This window comes from Panthera pardus, unplaced genomic scaffold (assembly GCF_024362965.1).
Source record: "Panthera pardus isolate Hobbes unplaced genomic scaffold, ASM2436296v1 HiC_scaffold_11, whole genome shotgun sequence".
Lineage (NCBI taxonomy): Eukaryota > Metazoa > Chordata > Mammalia > Carnivora > Felidae > Panthera > Panthera pardus.
The window spans coordinates 34697238-34724202 of record NW_026526666.1 but is presented as its reverse complement, the minus strand read 5'-3'; the positions used below and the strand labels follow the sequence as shown (position 1 = coordinate 34724202).

Genomic DNA, 26965 nt, shown 5'->3' with positions numbered 1-26965 from the left:
GGCTCCCGGTTGAGAACAACTGATTTAGAGGGTTTAACTGGGAATTTAGTAATATTAAATAATATTATTAGAAGTAATGTGATTAGGATGGAATCAGTGAATTGTAAGGCACTGAGGATAACTACAAATTAGGAGTCGACTCATGTGGAACCTGCCATGTAAATGGCTGCACTATTCTAAATGTAGGTGAGGGGTCTATATATACCATCTTCCTTACCCAAGTTGCTCCTAAAACTTATTTTTGAGAGGTATGATGATTAATGGAAACGTACAATGGTGTGGGAATCGGGAGACCTGGGCTCTGGTCTTGTCTCTATACCTAATTAACTGTATTTCCTTGAGTGAGTTGTTGCACGTTTGGATCTCAGATACCTCAACTGTAACAAGATTTGGTGAAAGATCAATCTCTAAGGTTCACTTCAAAATTGTGATTTTGAAATGTTTTATCAATTTTCTTCCTCATATTTTCCATGTATTCTAAAAGGGATACTTCTCATGTATTGTTTAATGAGCTGTAGCCCTTTTTTTAAAGGCATGAATCATTATTTGGTCTTGGTAAAAAATGGCATAGCCTTATAAATTGGTAAGAATGGCATACTTTATAAATTCTTATGCCAGCTTCACGGAACATTTAAAAATAAGATTTACAAAGCCCACTTGATAGATTCTTGTGTTTCTGATCTTTGTACAAAGGAGTGGAGTGTCATATTTGTCTCAATACAATAGATCTTCGCTAATAAAAATTCATTCCAAAAATGCCCCATGTACTGGTATTATTTGAGGCTGACCCCCTTGAGGATATTTGGAAATATAATAGCTAGAAGTGTTTAAGCATTCAATTATTGAAATCATTCCCTTAAAACAAACCTGTAGAACATACTGAAAAAAAATCCTAATGAGAGTATAAGTAATGTTACTAAGCTTTTCCAGATTATGGTTTAATTGCACATTTTATGGAGCAAGTTAATTGCAGATGATCTCTAGGAATTAAAAAATTGCTTTTATAAAGTTCCTTAAACCTTAGTGGAATGAAAAGAAAACAGATGATAAAAAGATATTTAATACCAGTTATTCAACAACAAAAAACCAGAATAAACCAATAAATTCTAATGCGCCACAGCTAATGTGGCACATTTTCAACAGTTAATGTTATTACCTATACTAAATGCTGCTGTGTCCCCTTCCTTGTACTAGGAGTCTGTACTTTATTTATGAAGAGAGCTATGGGAATCAACAGAGCAAAAGACTAGTAAGTATATCAATTCAATAAATGCTACTTTACCAGCCAGAATTGAAAATACTTGTTAACTTTTAATTTTAGGGAACAGCATTTATTTATTTATTAATTCATTTCTCAAATATTACCCACTACATAGCAGGTTCTATTCTGGATACTGATAACCAATGTATCAAACAAAGTTCCCTGCTCTCCCAGAGTTTATATTCTAGCAGAGGAAACAGAAAAATAATTTCAAATACTGCTAACTACTATGAAGAAAACAAAACAGGATGTTGTGAAAGAGAATGACCAGGAATGTGAGACTGAACAGTCATGGAGGGCTTCTCTAAAATGGTATTTGAGGTGAGACCTAAATCATGAGATAAGAACCAATCGTGTGAGGAACAGATTGCATATTCTAGGTAAAAGGAAGGCGTGTTCCAAATAATAGAGACAAAATCAGCTTGGTGGCAAGGGGAAAGCGGCACATCATAAGTTTAGAGAGGCCAACCAGGGCTAGTTCTTGCAGGGCATGGTAGAAAGGTAAGGAATTTGGATTTTTTTCTAAGTGCAAGAAGGAGTCATAGGAAGGTTTCAAAGAGGAGAGTGATAGAATCTGGTTTATGCTTTAATGGTATCACTCTAGTTGCTGTGTAGAGAACGGATTGTAGTGGAGAAAAGTGGAAGGAACACTAGGAAGTCAGGAGTCCAAGAAGACATCATGGCAATCTGGACAAAAGTGCTAGTGATAAAGAGTAGGAGAGGTGTGTGAATTCAGAATAGGAATTAGACTTGACAGGAGCTAATCTCTGCTTTAAAGAATTCTTCCTTATGTTCTATGCCTTTCTTTGTTCTTTTATGGGGGATCTACTTATTTTTCTTTTATGTAGAATCATAAACTCTTATAGCTGGAAGGGACTTTGAGGGTATAAATTCTAATTCCCTACTCAGTGCAAAACTACCAGTCCAGTAACTCAGAAAGATAGTGATTAGGCTTCTAGAGACAAGCATTCATTATCATGTAAAACTATCTTGTTTTAAAGCAGTACCTTATTATATTAGCAGCTCATTATTATATTGAGCTGGAATCAGCCTCAGTATTCCATCCATTTAGTTAACAGTATCTATTCTGCATTAATTATCTGCTAAATCCTGTGATGGGCTTGGAATTAGGGCAAGTCAAACATACTTCCTGGTCTCACGGAGCTCACTGTCTGTGAGGGAGCTAAGCACAGAAATTGAAAATTCAATTCAATAAGTAAATAATTTAAAATTTATTCTCTAGAGTTACTCATATTATACGTATTCTTCCTTTCAAATATTTAAAGACAGCTATCATGTTCCAACACCTCAAATATTTTCTAATTTATTCACCAGTAATTTACTAAATATTTATTTAGCACCAACTATACAACACAGGCACTATCTTAGGTGTTGCAGACACAGCTTTAAAACCAACAACAGGTAAAATACCTGTGTCATGGAGCCTATATTCTAGTGAGGAGAGATATAATAAGCAAAAAACAGGTAAAGAAACAGGTTTAGAAAAGACAGGGAATTGAGGCAGATGGGCACATTGCTATTTTACATAGGCTAGGCAGAAAAAGCCTCTTTGATAAGAGGACATTTAAGAAAAGACTGGGGAACACTTGCCAGGCATTGTACGAGGTCCTGGCTACTAGTTCTTATGTCCACAGGTGGCAGTTGGGTTGAGGATAAAATGTCACTTAACTTAAATTAACTTAAATTAATTACAACCTCATAAATAGGAACTACAGGGATAAAAAACATGGGCAAGAAAAAGCAGGTGCAAAACCCAGGAAGCAAAGAGAGAGCAATGAGAACAAGGAAAGGGATGATAAGGTTGCAGAGTCTGGTAAGGGTTAAACATCCCAGCTCTTTCAACTGGTTTTTCTAGGACATGGCTCCTCGATACACCACTGATCTGAGACAGCCTTTCTCTGAATATGCTTTAATTTTGTCCATGTTCCCCTTTGGGGATGGCCTGACTGGTGTTACCACCTGCTTTATTCTGGGTGCCATATGTCCATCAGTGCAACCTAAAATTTCAGGCATAATCTGCTGAATTTGCAAGCCATCAGAGCCACTGAATTTTCTTTCACGTGAAATGCCTGTGAAATTGTCAGAAGTACTTGAGGTTTCCTAACTCTGACAAAAGCTGACGTTCCAGCCACAGTACTTGGAGAGAACTGGTCAGGAAGACAGTTGGAGACAGACAAGTCTAGAAAATGAACTAATTCCAAGCCTCTCTACTTTTCCTTTCCCCTTTCCACTCCTCCTGGGAAATATGACTTCACTGTGTACAGATATCCTTGCTTTTGGCTGTAGCAAGCATGCAACTCTTGATCTTGGGGTTGTGAGTTCAAGTCCCTAGTCGGGTGTAGAGTTTACTTAAAGATAGTATCTTAAAAAAAAGAAAAAGAAAAACATCTATTTTGAAGCCCTCTGTGGGTTCTTAGCCTCTCTGAAACCATATACATTTCCTTTCTCAGCTAATTAATATAACTGCAACTTACTTATTCTGAGCCCCCAAGCACACCTTATGGTGACAAGCAATGTCAGCTGTCAATGCAATTTCATTATCTTTTAAGCCAAGACTTTTCTGCAACCTTTAAATTTATTCTTATTTGCCTTCTGCACTTGGTTTTAATCCCCCTCATATTACTCTGTGCCTGCTCTCTGTTTATGGCTGCTGCTTTAGTTAAGTTCAGCAGGATCTCTGCTGGGAAAGTGGCTTCTTGACAAAATACCTTCTTTAACCTGGAAGCATTGGCATCCCAGAAAAGTAGGAAATAGTGCCAGTGTAAGCCACTTAGTGCTGGAAAGTGCTACGTGTACCTTTTGCCCATCCTCTCACAATTGTTTCCAATTGGCTGAAATATACAACAATTGATATGCTTCTGCTTTGCACCTCTTTAGCACTGAGTGAACACAGTGGGTATATCCTTGAGGCGATGTGGCAGTCCTCTTATTCCAGCACTGGTGAAGAAGGCTCACAAGGCAAATGCCTGATGCCTGACAAGGCAAATATGCCATTTCACACAGTGATCTGGGAAGAATTTGATCAGCAGGTTCTTAAATATGTTTAGGGGTTATCAGGTTTCACTGTACTGTACTATCTAGATTAGTTCTACTTCCGAAAAACTGTAATTTTATTTTTATTTCACAAGTATCAGAGACATCATCATCATCATCATCATCATCATCATCATCATAATATAATAAAACAAGGTCCTTGCTTTCATGGAACTTATATAGCCTAGTGACAAGTGATAATATAACCATAAATTTAAACTTACAGTTTCACCTCTAAAGCCTTTTTCACCTCTGGGTCCCTACAAGAAAACAGGAAATGTTAGTTTCGTGCTATTGATTGTTATTTATCAAATGTAGTTGAGGCTATACACAGAAACATGATAACTTATGTTTTTGTTTTTTCTATCCAGCAAGACATATTGAGTAAATTTATATAAATTCTAGTTTCCTTTTTCTGAATAAAGCAAAGCAAAACAAAATCAAAAACAAAAACAGTTTATTGATTTATCATACTATCCACGGAGTAAGACAGGGATAACAGGCACTTAAATCAAAACAGCTGATCTGACAATCAAATACCAACCCACGTAGAAGGGAAGTTACCAGATTAAATTCTTCTAATCTTTGTCTTCCCTAGCCTGTGAAAACCTTGTTTCTAGGATGGTGCCTTTTTTTTTCATCTTCTCTTTCTATTCCTCCTTCTGTACATCCCACAAATTTTGATATGTTGTATACATTTTCATCCAGTTCAGAATATTTCTAACTCTCTTTGAGATATCCACTTGGATCCATGGATTATTTAGAAGTGTGGGGTTTAATTTTCAAGTGTTTGTAGATTTTCTTATTATCTTTCCAATTTACTGATATTTACTTTAATTCCATTATGGCCAGAAAACATATCTTGTATGACTTCAGTTCTCTTAAGTTTAGTACAAAATTTTTTATGACTCAAACTATAGTCTATTTTGGTGATTTTCCATGTACACTTGACAAGAAAGTGTAGTCTGCTGTTAGATGAACCTACTGTTTTAGAAATTCCTGTTAATATTTTTGTTTTCATCCTTGTGGAAATTATTTATGTATTTTTTTATTTTGAAAAAGATAATACTCTTCATCTTTTCAAAAACCTGAATTTACACTTTCACAATATGTTATGATGTCTTCCATATCAATCCACATTTCTCTAGATAATTATAATGCTTACTTGGTATTTAATAAATGATAATATATTTATTGAATTTTCTACTAGATTATTTCTAATTTTTGTCATGATAACCCTGTGATAAATATCCTTGTACTCCATAAAAGTTGTCCTCCAGAAAGTGTGTTTGTAATTGCACACACACCTGCAAAATATGGGAGTCTGTATGTCTCCACACATGCCATGTACTATAATTCTTTGTTAATCTTGCAGGCTAAAAATACTATCTCATTATTTCACCATTTATATTACTTTTCTGTGTGTTTCCTATCTTGTTACTCACTCATTTTTTTTTAATGTTTTTATTTATTTTTGAGACAGAGAGAGACAGAGCATGAGCAGAGGAGGGGCAGAGAGAAAGGGAGACAAAGAATCCGAAGCAGGCTCCAGGTCCTGATGCGGGGCTTGAACTCACAGACTCTGAGATCATGACCTGAACTGAAGTTGGGTGCTCGACCAACTGAGGCACCCAGGTGCCCCTGTTATTCACTCTTCAAAATTAGTAACTTCCAAACACTAACTAAAAAATTTTTTTTAATGTTTCTTTGAGAGAGGGCGAGCACGTATGCGAGTGGGGGAGGGGCAGAGAGAGAGGGAGACAGAGGATCAGAAGTGGGCTCTGTGCTGACAGCAGAGAGCCTGATACAGAGCTTGAATTCATCAAGCCTGTGAGATCATGATCAGAACCAAAGCCAGACGCTTAATCGACTAACCCACGCAGGTGCCCCCCAAAACTAATTTTTTTAACATTTTATTTTTGAGAGACAGGGAGCAACAGAGTGCTAGCAGGGGAGGGGCAGAGAGAGAGGGAGACACAGAATCTGAAGCAGACTCCAGGCTCTGAGATGACAGCAGAGAGCCCAATACGGGGCTCAAACTCATAAACCATGAGATCATGACCTGAGCTAAAGTCAAATGCTCAACTGACTGACCCACCGAGGCGCACCCCCCACAAGAACTAATTTTTAAGATATCTCTATAGAACTTGTTTTTAATACCCTCCCTCACCTCCAGCCCAGTATTAACAAGTAGGTACATATCTTTCCATACCTTTTTTTTTTGATGAAATACTGACAAATATATTAATGTATGTATGGGGTGATTGGTAATATTTTATAAAACTGATCTCATATTGTATACTCTTCTGTGAATCAGATTTTTCACACTTAACAATACAGCATGAACAACCACAAGTCCACTGAACTAGATATAACTAGTTGTTTTCAATAGTTGCATAATATTCTATGAAATGGCTAGACCACTATTTACTCAACCATTCCTCTACAGATGAACATTCATGTGATTTCAAACTTTTTTTCCTAATATAGCCAGTACTGTGAAAAAAACTTTCTATAATTTATGAGTACTTAATTTCTATGGCACAAATTTCTCAAAGTGGAACTGATTGGTCAGAGGGTATATGTACTTATATTTTAACAAATATCCTTCCATGAAGGCTATAATTCACATTTCTACTGATGATGAGTACTGTTCTCCCTAATCCCCTTCTGAGAGGTTAGATGTAATATCTCATTATTACTTTAATTTGCATTTATGTGACTGTAAGTTAGGAAAGCATCCTTCCAAATAATTATTGACCCTTTGGATTTGTTCTTCAATTTTTTATTGAGTTTCTATCTTTCTCATACTAAGTTGTAAGAGCTCTTTATACATCAACTCGTATGCTTTTGCAATTATTTTTGCCCAACTTATATTAATTTTGTTTACGGAAACTTTTTCCATACAAAATTTAAAATTTTCAAGTATTCAAATACATATTCTGTTCTTTTGTGGTTTTCAGATTTCCTTTCTTATACAAAGGGTCTCCTCAGGGGCACCTGGATGGCTCAGTTGGTTGAGCATACAACTTTGGCTTAGGTCACAGTCCCACAGTATGTGAGTTTGAGCCCCACAGAGGGCTCACTGCTGTCAGTACAGAGCCTGCTTTGGATCCTCTGCCTGCCTCTTTCTCTGCCTCTCCTCTGCTCATGCTCTATCTCTCTCTCTCAAAAGTAAATTTAAAAAACATTAAAAACAAACAAACAAATAAATAAATAAATAAAGGTCTCCTCAACCCTTAAGCTATACTTCAGCTTTCTAGATTTGTTTTTTATACTTTAAAGTCTTTTTAAAAAAGATAAAAAAAAAAAAGTTGGGTGAAATAGGGTTCTAATTCCTTATAATAATGCTGTGACTTAAAGTAATTCCATCTCCCTTTCCTGTCACCGGTATAGGAATGGACACGTAGCTGATCAATGGACATGAGGAAAAATGCAGTGGAAGGCTTCCAGAAAAAACTTAATTTTTCCCAAGATAGGGCTATAGATCAGTTTTCACTTTGGATAATTATATCTGGATGTAATTGCTGAGAAATTGTAGTCATCTTTCTATAAGCCCAATTATGAAGATCACATTCAGGATGATAGAGCAGAGACGTAGAAAGAACCTGGTGTTGGACAACATAACAAAATCACTAAGTAAGCCAAATCCAAAGCCCTTCCTACCTCTGGGCTTCCCATTAATGTGATACAAATTTCCTTATTATTAGAGCCAGTTTGATTCAGGGTTCCTATTAACTTACAGCCCAAATCATCCTGATATACCATTTGTTATAATTAGATTCCTATATATTCCAAGATCTAATTTCGGGTTCTAGCCTGTTAAACTCATCTATTTGTTTATTCCTTTGTAATACCCTATAGTTTCATTTACAATGATTTTGAAGTAATGTTTCCTTATTTGCAAAAGCAAGTCTTCCATCCCCCACCACTATTTTTTTTTTCCACAAAGTTTTGGCCACTCTCAAGTGCTTATTCTTTCATAGTGAACTTTTCTTAGAAGTTTCTTCTTAGAATGGAAAAAATAGAATATGGAAAAAATTTGACACGCATGCTGAATATTACAAGGGCTTTAAGAACTATCTGTAAACAAAACACAGTGAGGTATTTTAATTGAGCCATTTCTTTATCATGGTTTCCTTGACCAATTGATATTTCACATTTTTGACAGAACAGAACAATCATTGAGTAATCAGAACAGTATGTGTTCCTTAGCTTATTGAAGAACCACCCACCAAAATATGAGAATTCTCCCACTTAAAATCTCCCACGTAGACTATATAGCTCTGAGTAGTAAATGCTGAAAATCTAGAGAAGTGTTGACTTATACATTTCATATTTGTAAAATCAAAAATTCAGCAACTTTGGTGGGAAATTCTTCCCTAATTTATCAAAGAGAATAGTTGGACTTAATACCTGAAACATTCCATTTTATATATTAAAACTCTATGTCTCTCTACATAACACTTTGAAATCGTTCAAAATATTGGTTCCCTGCAGGGAATACACCTTTCCCCCCCAAGTCTCAATTTGCCCCTATCTACTGGGTTCTTTCTTTTGTATTTTTACACTACTGTTGGTATTGTAAAACTCTCCCATGACTTCACCAACCATTGTTTTATTTGTCAAATTTATAAAGGCACTGGTATCTACTAATTACCTCAGTCCTCTCCAGATGCACCTTGAAAGGAGGAGAAAAGCACTGTTCTTGAAGGAAGAAACAACACCTATGTCATTCACTAGCTGTACCACCTTGAATAATTAGGCGAACCTCCATGAACCTAATCTGTTTCCCTATGTCTTAAATGCAAATAATACCTACTTCAAACGTTTTCTGTAACAATTTGAGAAAAGTTATTAAATGTTTAAATTCTTTAAGAATTTGACAAAAGTTATTAAATGTTCCTTCCTCACTGAAGTATGTACTTTATCTTCTACTGTAATTTATTTTCTTAAAGATCACTGTTAACTACTCGCTTCTTGAAACTCATCTATCTGAACCTTGTGCTTTTCTGTTTTTCCTGATTTTTCCTGTTTTTTTTTTTTCCTGTTTTTCCCACCAACTATCTCTTTACTTTATAGTGGACACTTCCAAATACTCAAATCTTGGCTGCCTTTTGCTATACTTTCTCCCTCAGAACATGGATTCTTTTTCGTGCGTTAGTGATCACCTCTATGCTAATAATGCTCAACCCACCTCCCTTGTTCTATTTTCCTTTCTCTACTCCACAGTTTTAAGGGTCTACCTCACTATATACACCTTCCTCATTACACATATAATCTCTAAGTTCTCAGTAATCACCTTCCAGATGAAAACATAACATCTGTTTTTGCCCTTGGCTTCTCAAACACTCAGCGTGATCCTTTTTGAATTACTCCAGAAATAGGATTAAAGAGGAAAAAATAAGAATACGAAAAAGAAAAGGAAGACCTATATTGTAACAAACTTACAGTTCTACCTGTTGGGCCTATTATACCTTCTTTGCCAAAGGGGCCAGTGTTTCCCTGTTGGGGTAAAAGAACATCAGTCAGTTTCACTGCCGGTATAATGGAGAAAAATTCTAGAAAATTTCTTGTGCAGTGGTAAAACAGTCCATATCTGCATCATTCAATTTTTTAAAAAAATATCATAAAATCAGGAGAAATCATAGTACTTTTGATTTGCAGCATGTGACACAATTCTGTACATTATAGATTCCTATCAGGAGAATTACATCTGTATAATTTCTAACAAACATAAATCAGACTTATAATTTTCATGTAGTGATATAACTTCAATGATGCCATTTTACATGTGGGTCATTTAATAACAAATGCAATTACTTTACATAAAGAAGACTATATAGAATGATAAACAAAAATTTTGAATAACTTTCTTTACAGATGTTGAAGGAGATGTCTAAGGGACATGCAGCATGGAACTGAGAGAAAGTATGGGAACGAAACACAGAGCATCACAGGTGACCAACCTCAGTTTCTCCATCTGTTACATAAGGTTGCATACTTCATAGGGCCATTATTAGAATTAAATGAGAAAAATGATTTTGAAACCGTAAGCTGTTATTGATTATGAAGATCACCTTGAATAAGCCCAATCTGGTGAACTCCTCCCAAACTAAATATGGAACATATCTTTTTTTTCAACTGAAGTATAACTCACATCCAATGTTCTATTAGTTTCAGATGTACATCACAGTGATTCAATGTTTTTATACATTATAAAATGATCCCTACAATAAGTCTAGTTACCACCTGTTACCAGACAGAGGCTACTGTAATTACTGACTATATTTCCTATTCTGTACATTACATCCCCATGACTTACTTATTTTATAACTGGAAGTCTGTAACTCTTAATTCCCCTCACCTATTTTGCCTGCCTCCCAACTCCTCCTCTCCTCTGGTACCCAACAGTTTGTTTCCATATGTCTACATGTCTGTTTCAGCTTTGTTCTGTTGGTTTGTTTTATTTTTTAGATTCCATATATAAATAAGATCATACTGTATTTTCCTTTCTTTGTCTGACTTACTGCTTCTTTATGAATACAAAACACCTGTTTTAGTTATTTTCCCTCAAACTCCATGCCCAGTTCCACTGGCAGCAACTTTCAGTCTTTCTGGCTCACACTTAACCTGAACACTTAAATGTAGATATCTAATAGGATTTCTCTGTCCAACTCCTGCTAAGGTGCAGAAAATACTATCAGTTGAGATCATTATGTCATGGAGTCTATCAATAGATGGACTAGAATGAGCCTAGAATGAGAGAAATTAGCTGGTGCTATAAAAGTAAATCTAATAGAATCACTTTTAAACACAAAGATTGACTTTAAGTGATAATTTGTAAATATGGTACCTAAATCTCAAAGATCCACAGTCAAATAAAGAGAGTTGATTTCCTAACCTAATCAAATATAAGCCCTAGACTGGTTTATCACTGAAAAAAAGTCAACAAAGCTTTAACATAATGAACTTGACTGTGATCGAACTATTTAGAATGATTTGTTAAAAGAATGGAGAGGTATTCATGAACTCTAGAAAACAAAGATCAAGACAGCAAAAAAATTGTCTATGTTTATTTAAATGTGTCCAAAAGATGAGGTGTTATGATTTTAATGGTTGTTGCCAGTTAACTACATAAATAATCTTTGAAATGGAGGACAATTAATCCAGATTTCCTACTTCAATTAATTTAATTTATTTAATCATCAAGTATTTATTGATTATTGAGCAAGAACTAGCCACTTAATATCCATTCTATATTCTAATTATGCAACTAGCAAGCAACTTTGTAACATATTATTTGGTCATTCAGCTGTGGATTAAAATTTTGTTTCTTCTACTTGCCACCCATGGCCTTGAGCAAGTTACCTTTCAGAGACTTCGTTTGCCCACTTGAAAAATGGGGATAATAGCATCTCTTGCAGTGTTTTTATGAGGATTAAATGATATAAGGGTAACACACTGAGCACTGGTACATAATAGTTTCTTACAAAACATTAACCTATCATGACTTTCACTTGTATCTATAATGACTTAATAAGAGATAGCTGCATTTATGCATTAGTATTTGTAAGCAGTTATCAGAACTTTACCATTGGTGAACTGATACAATTTCTGGAGCTGCAAAGCAGTATAGGCTCAGACCCTGGCCGACAGAGACCCAGCACTTTGTAAGATTCTGCTTAGAACAGATGCTAGGCAGGAAGCCAACTTCTCTTTGAGTAGCAAGAAAGGATTAATTGATTGAGAACTTAATAAAACTAGAATGAATGGATTTAATTAGTAGAGAACTTAACATATATAAGAACTTCAAAGCAATATTTATTGTAGAGAAGCCTGTCCACATATAACTCACCTGTGGATAATCAAGAATAGGGCTTTATATAAAAGCCCTAACTTTCCACAGTTCTTCAGAAATCATAAAAATAATTAATAAATTTGCACCTGAAGAAATGCTGAGGAGGGTCTTTAAATAACCACGTCCCATGACAACACTGACCTTTGTATTACCGAAAAGAATTTATGCTAAGAGTTGGGGAAAGGGTGCAGGATTTCAAAAATTTGACTTTTCATTTAATATTTTGTGTAAGACAGTGGTTTTCAGCTGTGAGGTTTTTCATGACTCCTTTCTCCTACTTCTGGGCCACTCTCCTGCCTCTCTCTGCTCTCTTCACCCTCGCCCTAGCAGCTGCAGTTAGCCTAGGGGGTGCCACTGCTGCAGGCAAACCACGGCTGGATGTTTTATAGCTTGTTTTCTTTTCAGTTTTATACATCATCTCATCAATTAGGAGACTGGTTAGTAGAAACAGAAACAAAACCAAAAAGCAAAAAACACACCAACAAAAACTGCTGATGGCTTATCTATCCCTATTTATATTTGCTATAATTTGCAATTCCAGGCACCGACCAGCTAATTGGAATTCTTCAGACCCCAATCTTCGCAACTCTTTAAGCAGTTCCTCATCACTCTCTAGGGATACCCACCCCTGAGCTGGGGAAACATTGGTATTGGGAAATATGTTTCAAAGTGTGGGGTGAGGAGCTCTGGCCATAGGCAAGCCTCCTCCACGTGGTGCATGGGTGTGGTCTCTGGTCTCTGGTTATATTAATGCTGATAACATGAAACCCTTTATTTTTTGTTCTGAGTGTAAGTTAATAAATACATTATCCTGTGTCAACATTAATTCTGATATGTACTGTAAGTAAGAGCTAGGAATATGGTTGGTCTATGGGATCTTTTGCTCAAATTAGTATGTGAACTGAAAAAGGCTGAGAACCCTTGCATGTGATCTAATGGGTTTCTATCTTAAAAATCATTTTATTAAGTTATTAATTTGGAGTATATCAATTATTATCAGAGTTCTTAATGCTGATTCCTGCAATTAGCAAAGAAACACAATTTCTGGGCAAGTACAATGACTTTATACTTACTCTCTGTCCAACAGGACCTTTAGGACCTGATATTCCAATGATGCCAGCATCTCCCTCAGGACCCTAAAAATATAATAAAAATAAAAAGTCAAAATCTTTAATTCTATATGGACATTTTATGAGTGAAATAATCTTGTAACAATTTATTAAGAGTTGGCTCTGAAAATATGGAATGTAAATGGATAGTTAATGATGTGCATGCTGAGTTTTTTGGAGGAACTGTACTAAAGTGTGCAATTTACTTTGAAGTACACCAAACTGAATTGAGAGAGGGAGAGAGGGACAGATAGATACATGATTAAGCAAGTGGAGTAAAAAGCTATGGTAGAATCTAGGTAATAGGTATACGGGTTTTCACCCATTCTTTCAACTTTGCTGTATGTGTGAAAACTTTCACAATAAAATGTTTGGGAAAATGGAATGTGAGGGAGACAAAAGCAAATTATTCAATAAAATTGGTAGGGAAATCTATAGCTACATAAATTTTAAATTAACATATTTAAAATTCAAACATATAACTCTACCAACTGAAATTTTACAGATTAAAATATACAAAAACTCAAGTCAGAGACTAAACACTGGTATTTCAACATCTTTCTGATGAATAGCAGAAAACATGTAAACGTACCCTGGGGCCTGGGAATCCTTGGAAACCTGTCAAACCTTGGACACCATGTTCTCCCTGCAATATGAATAGATATGATCATCATTATTGTGCAACGGTGGCCTGATCTGGAGAAAAATAATACTTAGTGAATTTCTGAGTTGGCACATACAGGCTGCCCTTTAAGGCCAGGCTCTCCACGTGGTCCTTGATCACCTTGTGCTCCTCCGTGGCCTCTTTTACCTTGAATTCCAGGTTGTCCGGGTAGTCCTTGTTCGCCCTATGGACAAAAAAAGAAAGGTGATCTTGACTTTAGAATCTACCAACATAATTGAAACCCAAATACAAGTCAATCTTTAGGTATAGTACAGGACACTCAGGAGATCAAATTCTGCATGGTCATTCTTCCTACTGATATTTTCCACATAAGTAATATTTGATTATAATGAACAATACGTGTAGCAGTGGAGAAAGAAAATTCCAAGGATTATGGCCATAAGTGTGGAAAGAAGAGGGAAGGGGGTACCTAAAAGCTAGAAAGAAGGCAGTGGGGCTAACGAGAGAATGGTGAATGTGTGGTGTGTGTGTGGGTTGTATATTACATATGACGGAATGTGCACTGTATTTGAGTTGGTGTTATTTTGCTGTGTTCTTCTCACCATACAGAGATGATTCAGCTTATACAAGAAAAAAAGCAGATTCTCCTGAAGTGTGAACCCTGGTTTTTGTCATGGTTGTCTTTTCAATCCTGTCATTAAGAAATTTCTATTACCTGTTTCTCAAGGTTCCTTTGATATAAATTCCCTTTATCTCCTCTAAAATTCCACTTAATGATATACTTAATCGCCATTATTTTATTTGCAAAGGTTAAGTCTTTTCTAAATTTACTTTTATTTTGTTTTTCAAGTGAAAGTTGAAATATCTTTCACACCATGTCTAAAATAAGAATCAGGTAGAGTTTGCAGATAAGTTAATGAAAAATGAAGCTTGGTAGACTTTGATCAAAGATTCTTTAAGATTAGCAAATTATCTTTCACTGTCTGAAGACAAAGATATAGCTTTGGGACTTGACAAATATGGATCCTTTTTATTGCAGATTCACACATTAAAGAGAGGAATCTTATTTCTTTTCCTAGTTTTAGCATTTGTTCAACTACTTTGAATTTTAGTGGAAAGGGATAAGTCATTTCCAGTTTACCCATATGGATCAGAATATCTGTACATTCTTTAGAAGTGGAACTATGAAAAGTTAAGAGGTAATATGATGACGGTGACAACATCTCAATCCTAGGCTTTTATGAAATCACTTTAGACACTAGACTAATCTCTTTGTTGTCTGGGTCAGTTCTGCACTGAGATAGCTCTGAAACAGGTTTTGTTTGGAAAGCCTATTGACATGTGACAACATTCCATTCAATGCAGGATTTAATTACGATCACTTTGACTCTATGAAATAAGCTCTACTCTTATCAGATTTATAAATTGGTTGGTTAGGTTCAGACTCAGAGGAATAGAAAGTGTATCTAAGAAAGTATGGATCCAGAAGTAATAAGATTTCTCTTTTTTTTTTTTGGAGGAGAAGGTAGATGACAGAGGGGGAAGAAGAAACAGAACGAATCAAAGGGCATTTTTTAAAAAATGTTTATATATTTTTGAGAGACAGAGCGTGAGTAGGGGAAGGGCAGACAGAGAGGGAGACACAGAATCCAAAGCAGGCTCCAGGCTCTGAGCTGTCAGCACAGAGCCTGACGTGGGGCTCGAACTCGCAGACTGTGAGATCATGACCTGAGCTGAAAACAGACGCTGAACAGACTGAGCTGCCCAAGTGCCCCAAAGCATTGCCAGTTCTGAGTTAATGAGTTGTTCTGGCAAATTACATGCACTGTGGTTATCACAGGAGATGAGTATGTCAAGGCCATACACTGTTTTTCCTAATGTGTTATTATTGGTCAAATTTTTAAAATATGATTAATCTTACCACTGTGTGATTCAGCCAATGAACTCAGGTACAATAAGCACGTTAGTAGTGCTCCTCATCCATCAGAAGAAAATGTTAAAGTACCTTTGGGCCTGGAACCCCTGGGCTTCCTGGAAGGCCTGATGGCCCCTTGGCTCCTCGAGGACCGGGAGACCCAGCTGGTCCTGCTCTTCCTGGGCTGCCTCTGGTGCCCTAAATAACATAGGTAAGAAATTAAAATTGGGGGTATTTCCTAAAACTCTATCCAGAGGCTCTGTAACTGTAGGAGGCGTTGGTGTTCGGAAAGGCTACTGTTGACACACTGGTCAGGTTTGAGAGTTATCCTGGGCTTCTTTCCCAAATAAGTGAAATATTTAAGTCATGTTTTACCTACCTAAAGTCTCTAATTATAGTTAATATAATGGTCTGAGGTATTTAAAATGAAAATACTGAGGCAGTACAGTCTCTCAGTACCTTCTGACTTAAATAGCCTAGGTGTAAAGTATGTTCATTGTATTCTAACTTTCTGTATTATATTTGGGTGTGCATGACAACTCTAATAACTGATTAATATTTCCTTAAGAAAAAAATTCTATGGATATTAACCAGACTTACTGTGGTGATCATTTTCTCAATATATACACATATTGAATCATTATGTTGTATACCTAAAACCAATATAAGCTCTATGTCACTCATATCGCAATTAAAATTTAAAAAGTTTAAAAACTTTTTTTTTAGAGTTTCTGAGTGGTTCATTTGTTAGCCCAGCAAGGAAAGTCACTTACTGACATGACTTAAATCATGTACCCAAAGTAAACTTGTTTAAGATTCAGTTAGCCTTTTGGCAAGAACAATGGCCTGAAATGTTGAAGACATTGGAGCAGCATCAATAAGCAATTTAAAAACAAGGTAAATGCTTTGGAATGGTTTTCCTTGCCTCTTGATGAACTGACAGATGTTAGCATTACAACTCAGTTGTTTATTTGGGGAGTCAATGCTGTGTTAAAGTGACTAAAGAATTAACGTATATGAACAGTCTGTAATTGACTATAGGTGAGGAAATTTTCAAAGAAATTAAAGCACTAAATCAGTACAACCTCAAATGGAATCGGCTAAAATGTGATAAAACTGATAGCAAAGCATTGGAAGAATATTTACTGGACAAATTTACAAAAATTGTGAAAATGTACAGTACTTAAAGCTAGGGATATTCATTTTATTATTCACCATCAGTTACACTGAGGAAAATACTTGAATCTAGCATGTATTGTTGAACAAGTAGTGTCAACAGTGAACTCCACTGACTCTTGCAAACTTCATCCATTCTGTGATTTTTTTGTGTGAAAATAGAACCTGAATATCCTCATTTTCCCTATCACAAGGCAATTTGATGGCTTGGCAGGGATAAAGTTTTACTGAGCTATTTTGAGACCAAGATTGAAATTGTTTTGAATGAGAAGAACCACCCTCAACCTCTATTATTGAATAATGAGTGACTTCAGATATTAGATTTTGCTACAGACCCTATAATGTTTATCAATGAATTCAACCTAAAATTACAAGGCAAGGAAATGCCTATTTGTGAAGCATGTACTGTGGTAAAGTCATTTCTTTTTAAGTAATGTCTATGCCCAACATGGGGCTCAAACTCACAATTCAAAGATCAAGAGTCACATGTTCTCACCAGCTGAGTCAGCCAGCCGCCCCGTGTGGTAAAGTTATTTTGATGACAGTTAATGTTCAAATCACAAGTAATGTGAAGCAACTTTTATATATTTCCTATTGGTGCAAAGATTTAAAACAGTAAGTGAGACCGTCATTTCCATATAAATTTGTAGTGGGTAGATTTTCTGAGCTCAACTACTGCCAGTAGCATTTTTTAGCAGTAGAGGCAAGAAATTTGTGGACTTCAAAATCCATTTAACTGTGCAGCTGAGAAGTTTTCACCTAAAGTCCAATTGGATATGAATAATATGCAATGTAATGACATAATAGAAGGCAAATATCAAGAGAAGATTCTAACAGAATTTTATAAATTCCTTCCAAGCAATGAATAGGCACAGTTAAAATCATATGTTTGTGACTTTGGTAGTACCTATCTGTGTGAAAAGAATTTTCAAAGATGAAGTATGTAAAACATGCAAAATCTCATTATAGGTCAGCATTAACAAATAAAAAGAAAATTCTGATGATATGGAACTGTAATAAGCTAAATGTTATCTCCCTCCCACAAATAATTCCATTTTTTCTCATTACTAGAATTGTATTACCAACAAAAAGTTGTGCTAAATTTTATTTTGAATTGCATGAAGAAAAACTTACTGAAAATCTATTTTATCTTTTGTTGCATAAGTTCTTAAATAAAACCCTTAATTTTGCCTCTTGCCTTGCAAAGCCTAAAATAGTTACCAATATTTACAGAAAACATTTGTTGACCTTTATTCTAGATGACCACTACTTTCTCAGTTGATTCCTGGGATACTAAATTGGGTTGTGCAATCATTCTTTCATGCATTCAGCAAAAAATTGATGATGATATAGAATATCATCTATGTGAAAGGAAGGTACCATGGGAAGCCATATGGGGAATACAAATATAAATATGTTTTTGTTTTCAAGGAGCTTAACATTAAGTGAAAAGGATAAAATGTAATTATATAAACAGTTATAATAAATACAGAAATATTTTAAAAATTGCCAGATGAGAAGAGAGATAGAAAGCAAATTCTAGAGAGGTTCTGAATAGGGGAAATTACTTTTGGTGCTGATCAAAACAGGAATTACTGATAAAGTAGAGTAGAACTGGATCATAAGATAAAGATATTGCCCTTAAAGTTACAAATGTAATAGGAAAGATGATTTGCTAAAGAGAGTATTCCTGTAGAAGGCCTGGTTGGGAGAATAGGATTTAAAGATAAAGCCAATTTTGAATATAATACTAAAGTATTTTTCCTTTTTTCTCCAAGTTATTTCCTCCAAATTATATCATCACATATCTTTTTATTTTCTTACTTACAGTGAATAATTCAACATGGTTAAAGAATTACCTTTTCTATGTAGATTTTCTTCATGATCACAAAACTCACTATAGTAATGAATGTAAATGTATTCTATATCACTACGTGCCATGTACTAGCTGGACACATATACAGAGATGCCTACAGAGTATAGGTTCATATTCCTAGGTTGATCTTTAAACTTTTTTTGTCCCAATCTACATTAGCCATTTTCTCTCTCATCATTTCTCTACATTAGTGGTTCTTGATATATGTAAGCAACCATTATGAAGACAAAATAGGGGAAGAGAGAGAGAAGGAGAGAAGGGGAGTAAGTGAGAAAAGAGAGGGAGAGAGGGGAGGTAGAGACAAAGAGACAGAAAGAGAGATGGAGAGAGAGAGGAAGGTGGGGCAGAGAGAACATGTACACACACACACACACACACACACACACACACACAGAGAGAGAGAGAGAGAGAGAGAGAGAGAGAGATCCACATTGTAGACTTAAGTTTCAGGTGGTTATATGGTTCTTACATATTGCTTGCACCTTAACCTAAGTGCACTTATCTCTATTTCCTTCCCCTTGTCACATGAATTTGAGGACCCTGGATGCATGTAATCTATCCTATTTCTTTCCCCCTGCCACACAAATCCTGGATTCAGGACTTGGTGTCATTTAAAAAAATTTTTTTAAATCTTTATTTATTTTTGAGAGAGAGACAGTTGAGCAGGGGAAGAACAAAGACAGGGAGACACAGAATCCGAAGCAGGCCCCAGGCTCTGAGCTGTCAGCACAGAGCCTGATGTGGGGCTCAAACTCACAAACTGTGAGATTATGACCTGAGCCGAACTCGGACGCTCAACTAACTGAGCCACCCAGGTGCCCCGGGACTTGATGCCATTTTAGAACTCATTAATGCAAATGAAAGCAAATCCAGTCAGTCACCTGAGACCTTGAGATAAAATTTCAAAATGTTTAGTGAAGACGTAGGTGTCATACCAATGGCCAGGCGTCTAATAGAAATAAGACTTTATAGAAAAGGCAAGTCTCAAAAACAAATTTTGATGAATAGTGCCCTCCCCACGAAAAACAAAAAAAGGTGAAAAATGTAAAGAAACCAATGGCCTGCAGAGAAAGCAGATTCTAAAAGGTCATACAAAAGATGGAAGGAAGGGTATGTAAGCAAGGAAAAAAAATCATACAGACTTAGGTTAATATATAGACTTAGGTCCAGTGTTAAACTAGGTGAAATGTAAGGATTTTTTTTTTTAAGTGGATTGTCTTGCAAAGCTGTGAATAGCCTATCCTTGGATGTATTATAGAAGTAATAGATGCCACAGGGAGAGGATATCATATGACAGATTACCCTAGACAATTTGAGGATACCTCAACGTTCCAAAATTCTGAAATATTAGCACTTTACTTGTAATTTTAGGCAATTTTTAAGACCTTTATTTGCTAACAGTAAAAAAAAAAAATGTATCTTTTGGGTAATGCATGGACAATGGACATTCAGACACTGCTGAACGCTCCTGAAGTCAATAGGTATTTTTAGCTGAGAATAAAAAGGACCCTAGAACTAGTCCGTAGGGTTAACTGAAAACTAGAAACTTTACTTGCAGTGCTATCACATATTTAGCACAGCACAATGACTATGTTCCAAGTCATTTACTGTTCATGTTGGTTTCTTAGAGAGAAATTTGAGGATAGTAGCAGAGTGTTCTGTACAAAGTTCCAAACAATGTTTCATACAAGTAGAGAACAAATATTTCTTATTATGAACACAAAGATGGATGAGTAATTTTGCTTTCAAGAGAAACAGATGCTTATGCCTAGGCATTCTTTCCAATGTCTTCCAAATGATTTAACACCAATAAGCAAAGAGTAAGTCATTCTGAGTGAATTTTAAAATGTAAACAAAACCACAATTAATTTGTTCACAGATGATGAAACCAATAAACTCTGGAGGAAGTGTCAATTTTGATTGGACTGAAACCAATGACTGCTTAATCCTTGATATTCTAAAGAAACAAGCACTTGGGTCAGTAATCAACAACAATAACATCAGCCACAAGAGTTACTTCTTATTGTCTTCTATGTATCAGAAACTGTTATGGTAATATGGTTGTATTGTTTTATTTAATCGATGTCAGTTAAGAAAAGAAGAGGGATTCCGTGTCTTTTACTTTGACTTCCCTGTGGGGAAAGGAAAGAGTAGTTTACGTATACATTTGCCTTCAATCTGGAATTGAATGGAAAGATCTGGAAAGGAAAATGGAGTTATCTGCACACATTAGAAGGACAGAGAGAGAGGAAGATTTTGGAACAGTGATGACTGGTTTGTATATAACAGTGAAACATCACAGAGAATGTCCCTAGGTCTCTTAATTTAGTTGTCTTAATCTCATTAGGATTGAAACAACTATATTAAGAAATAAGTAAGAAAGAAATAAAATTTGCTAAAGACAGGCAACAATAGAAATCCACATTTTAAAGTAGATTAACAAAGGGGTGCCATCTTTAAAACTATGTTGAATGAAAAGATAAATATTTTTAATGTTAATTTTATTGATTTCTCAACAAAAGAATAATAAATTTAAAGTGACACTAAACTTCAGATTAGTTGATGTTTTCCTTTAAAGTAGCACCTTGAAAATTACTAAAAAGTTTTTTTCTTTCCCTACAGCCAAGCATTCTTTGTGTTCCTAGCATTATGTTTATGTAGTTATTTATTGTGTGAGAAAATAGCAATTAAAATTAATTTGCTTTCTATAGAACAAAAAAATAAGTATGATGCCCTGAATTTTTTTGCATTATTAGGCAACATAAGTACTGCATTTTTTGTTTAAGCCAGCAAATCAACGAGTTAATAAAAGTAATGCTTTGCTTCCTTTACTCCAAGCAACTAAAAACACTTCTGTTTAAGTAAGAATTTCTCATTTTATTTGGTTTACTAAATATATCCCTCCTAGGAAAGAATTGGCTGTTTAAAAAATATGGGATAGGAATTATTAGGTGATTATATGCAAGGCTACATTATATCTAAATAATGTAGCATTCATAACATTTTCCTTCAGTGCCAGTCATAAGTAATGCGGCCAAAGGCTGGAAATAAGATTTATGAATGAGCTGTATACTACAGTTGGGAGATAACTTTAGTTTTGAATCTCTAAACATATTAAAGCTTATGGAACTTGGAGCAGAGTTGAGACAAGTCAGGTTAGCTTCACTTAGGTCTATTCTCAAGAGTATACAAAACTAACTCTTGTTCAGCCTTAATGAATGTAGGCATTTCAACATTGTATTACCTCACAGAAATTATTCACACTTTTCCATTAGAACAACTGCTGGTTTGTCAGTCTTGTAAAATGGACAGTGCAAATGTCACTCTAATATTGGGCAAAATTAATGTATCTTACGAAATCTCCTTTACTCAGCTCAGAACGTATAATCACAGGACTAACAAGGACTGAAAGAAGTTATTTCATTTATGCTTTGGCTCTTAGACATGTCTAGGCTCACACTACTATGAAGAAATAAATGTCCATCTTTTATTTCAAAAATAACAAATCTATACCCATACTATTTTATTTGATCCTCAGAATCCTGTGAACATGCCGATTCTTTCCTGACTGCAGGTTTTTCCATTTTGATTCCTTCACATAGCGTGTTCTTCCTTCATTCTGTATATACCTGGCTCAGTTTTCTGAAGGGATATATAGTATAAATATACCCCAGTATGACTTCCTCAGTGAGGCCTCCACTGTCTACTCCATCTATAATCTACTTCCCACATGTTCTATTTCAATACCCTATTTATTTCTTTCATAGAACTTAGCACAATTTAGAATTGCCTGATTTGTTTATGTATGGACTACTACTCAATTACTGGGCTGATCCATATTGCATTATGAATTGTTTTTAGGTCTAAAATGGTCAAGTGTCAGAAGTTTCTTGCTGTTTCATGTATGTTTCACGAAGGCAATTCTTTGTCCATCTTGTTCACTGCTCTATTCTCTAACTCCTGGCTCATATTAAGCACTAAACAAATATTTTTGAATGAATGAATGTTTGCTTAACCACGAATATCTATTACTATGGAAAGATGATAATAGCTCAATAATAGACATTCACATAGAATGTCTCATTTGATACTCAGAAAAACCATATGAGTCAAGTATTTTTGTATTGGTGGTATAGATGATGCTTAAGACATTAAGTAGGTGACACACCCTAACTTTATTCGGGTCTCCGAAGTCATGGTTATTATGCAAAGAATATTCATTCTTCAAATATTTACTGAGCTCCTTCTATAGGCCCGACACTGCTAAGTGCTAGGGATGCAAAGATGAATAAAACACAATCCCTATTCTACAGGAGTTTGCAATCTTTTGGGGGCAGAAAGATGTGAAGATATGTAATCAGCAGCCATATGATCCATCCTCTGATGGAAGCAGTGTATACAGTATACATAAGTTCAGAGGAGGGAGGCTTAACTCTGACTGAAGAATCCAAAGAAGAGTGTCTGAAGGAGGCAACCATTCAATTAAGTCCTAAAAGAGCAAGAAATTATTCATCCTAAAGTCAGAGAGAAAGATGGAAGAGCTTTCCAAGCAGAAGACAAAAATTGCATGTACAAAGGCATTAAAGTAGGAAAATATGCAGAATTTGGAGGAATATCTAAGTAATTAAGCATATCTGAAGGGGCACAGTATAGTGGTTAAGGACATAGGTAGGCTCTGAATCTACATTGCCTGATTTTGAATTCTGGCTCTATTATTTGTTGTCTGTGTGACCTCAGGCAAGTTACTTAGTCTCTTGGAGTCTCACCTTCCTATTCTGTAACCTGGAGATAATAGCTCTACCTACTTAATGGTTTTTTTGTGAGGATTAAAAAACTTCATACATATTCAGCACCTTGAATAGTGCCTCGCACATGCTAAGTGTTTAATAATTGTTAGCCGCCATTATGACTGAAATGCACAGCAAACGTGAGGAGAAAAGTGGACTATAACACTGGAAATGTAAACACAGGCAAGATCATGAAGGATCAACATTCCAAGAAGACTATGAACTTTATTGGATTGAGAGTCATTGGAGACTCAACTAGGAACATTACATCCTTTAGCAAATCTTTCATTTTGTTGCTAATAAGCAGCCAAACAGACTGTGTTTTGTCTGCTCTGGAAGAGTTCCTAATGAGCAGTTAATGGGCCAAAACAAGCAGCAGGGGGAATAGAGAGAAAGTAGCAATCAGGATAAACCATAATTGGAAATTACCCTCTTAATAATCAAGAGTTGACAGGATCTGCTGATGGTATGTTTCTTTCTCCAAAATACTGTGAAGAAAGAAATGTATCTTCTCAGAAACAGAAGTTTCTTTAGTGTGACTAGCTCACAGGCTAGAGAACACACCAGATGGGTGGTAGGGCTGCTGGTGTTCTTTAACAGAGGCTTCCATGGTGGTCTTCCTACTCTGTGCTTGGATTATGAGTGGGCTGATGAAGTGTGTTTTTCCTTCCTATACTGGGCACAATCCACAAGTGGAAAACTTAAGACTTTCGATGTTCTTTTAGGACAAGCATCTCATTTTATACAACACTTAAGCCTATGTTCACCTGACAAAGTGCAAAGTCAAGATTGAAAGGCCTTGACTTGTCTTAAGTCAAGATGCTACTTTTGTTTCTTTCCCTCTTTTCCAATAACCAATTTTATAAGTTGCAGCAATAAAAAAATAAAACGACTGGTAAGCCTTCATTTTGATGACAAATAGATTTATGATCTTTGCAGGGAAAAGTTGTTTTCCTTTTTCATAAATGATTGAGGCACTACTGAAGTCCAACGCAATGAAAACAGCATGGTAGACTCATTTACTACAGATGTGCTAAATTGACGAGTCTCAAAACACTCATTTCTACAGAAGGAAATTCACACAGGCAACTGTGAGTCTCCCCAATACTATCCTTTAGTTATAGTCACATGACCTTGGAAAAACACCGAAACTGCGGAGTGAATATGCCAAGAATTCTTTAACTCCTTGGCCACATCAAAAAAAAAAAAAAAAAAAAAAGAAAGAAAGAACATTGTTTAGGAAAATCAGGCAGTTGCATAATGCTAGAAATCCCAGAATAAATATTTTTCTCAGTGGAAAAATCCAGCAGTCTTTAAAGGTAAGCCAAGAAACACCACGGTGCCATGATTTAAAAAAATAAAATAAAAATTACAAAAAAAGACCAATGGAAAGATGTCCTTATCCGTTGTTGAAAATATTCCAGGGAATATGCTAGTATTTAAAGACTGTGTTACTATCTCTTAAGTAGTTTTTCTACTGCCACAGTAAGTTTCAGAAATAATTACTTAGAAATCATTTCACCTAATGACCAGTTTGGCCATTGTTAACCTAATGTCATTGAACAGACCAGTTCCTTATAAAAACTATTATTCTGATTTCATATCATATATTCTACAGGGAGCCGAAATACAGAAAAATTTTCTGTATTCTTAAATACCAATGGCATGTGTAAACCTTGGGGCTTTATTTAAAGGGGATTCCTCAAGGGAAAGTTAATTTTGTTTTTATTTTGATGGCTACAAAACATTTCAATATTTATGACATTCTGATATTCAAAGTATGCATGTGAAATTTTTCTTATTCTTTGCAAATGCTAAAAAGTAGGAGATGATGAATTATGATCTGATACCTAATTGCTTACTAATAGCAATAGCAGATACCATTCAGCTTCATGGATTTGGGAGGTATGCAACATTATTGTAATTCATTTCAACTCCTTTCATCATAAGATTCCATGAGGTTTTTATACAAGTCATGTATAAAGGGACATGTGGCTCTGAATCTGTTTTTTAAAAATGACTTCCTAATTAGAAGTGGAATAGCTTACAAAGTGGAGCTAGAATATGCATGTTTTATTACCTAATTCATACTCAGATTCTCCTTGCTCCTCATTATGTCTTCAGTGTCTCCATATCTACTAGGTCTATCTAGCATTTAAATGTGGTTAAGCTTCTCTCACTTAAAAATAACTTCTACTGTAATTTCAGTTTCATCTCTAGTTATTGCCCTCCTTTCTCTTTCAGGGCCAAATTTCTCCATTGAATTGTCTGAATATCTTGATTTCCTCACTGTCCACTCTCCTCAAGCACTGCAATCCTATTTCTGCATCCCCCGCATCAGATCAAATGGTTATATGCTGATGTTACCGATGATCTCCATATACTAAAGTATAGTGGTTATAATTTTATCTTTTTAGATTTTGGTACTAGTCAGTGTCTGTATTTGCAAATACCAGAAACTAATCCTGGATAATTTAAACAGAAAATTTACTGAAAAGGTACTGAGTAGCTCATAGGCAAATCCAGAAAGCCAGGTTCAGAAAATGCATAGAATTGAAGGAAGTTTAGGTAGCCAGAATTTGGATACTGCAGAGTGCATTACCGCAGCTTGCCAGACATGGACTCCAGTCACCCCTGGAACCTGAGTGCTATTGGGGTTACTGCCACTGCCACTAGAGTAGAATTCTCTATTATCCCTGCTTCTGCGTATCACTAACTCCCCAGCCAAAGGGCTAGCTGGACATGACTGATTGGTTAGGCCTAGGTCATAGGCCTGTGTCCTTGTTTCAAGGAGGAAATGGGAAGTGAAAATCTAGAATCTGACTTCTGTAGAAGGTGCCCTCCCCCCACCAAGACTCAAAAAGGGAGTAAACATAAACATTTATAAACATAAGATGGGGTTAAAATGCTGAGTAGCCAAAAAACCAAAAAAATAAAATTAATAAAACACATGTCCATCACAATCTCTCAGGATTATTAGATCTAGTTGATGACTTTTTCCTTGAAATATTTTTTTTCCTGAGTTTCTATGACATTACATTCTTTTTCTCCTATTACGATCACTCCATTTCAGTCTCCTTTGTAGTCTCCTCTTCCTTCTTTACCTGATTTCTAAATGATAGAAATCCTTACAGCTCAGTACCAGACCTTCTTTCCATCGTTTATTTAATATTTGTATTTTTCTTCATTTGTTCCCCAAATCTATTCACTGTCGCTTCTCTATCTTGCTGTTTGTCCTGGGAATTTGACCTTCATGGACTGTTATCATCTGGGTTCCCTTGTCCTCTCTTCACTTTCAGTT

At 35.6% G+C, this 26965-nt stretch overlaps 1 protein-coding gene across 5 annotated transcripts in view; it reads right to left on the bottom strand.

Moving 5' to 3' along the window:
* COL24A1 (collagen type XXIV alpha 1 chain) overlaps positions 1-26965 on the bottom strand; it is a 413859-nt gene that overhangs the window by 32387 nt on the left and 354507 nt on the right. For all 5 annotated transcript variants that reach the window (XM_019414025.2, XM_019414026.2, XM_019414023.2 and 2 more), the window contains 6 exons: positions 15916-16023; positions 14026-14133; positions 13878-13931; positions 13250-13312; positions 9767-9820; positions 4540-4575 (listed from right to left, as the gene is read on the bottom strand). In XM_019414025.2, coding sequence (XP_019269570.2) covers positions 4540-4575; positions 9767-9820; positions 13250-13312; positions 13878-13931; positions 14026-14133; positions 15916-16023 — 423 coding nt within the window. The remainder of the gene's footprint in view (positions 1-4539; positions 4576-9766; positions 9821-13249; positions 13313-13877; positions 13932-14025; positions 14134-15915; positions 16024-26965) is intronic.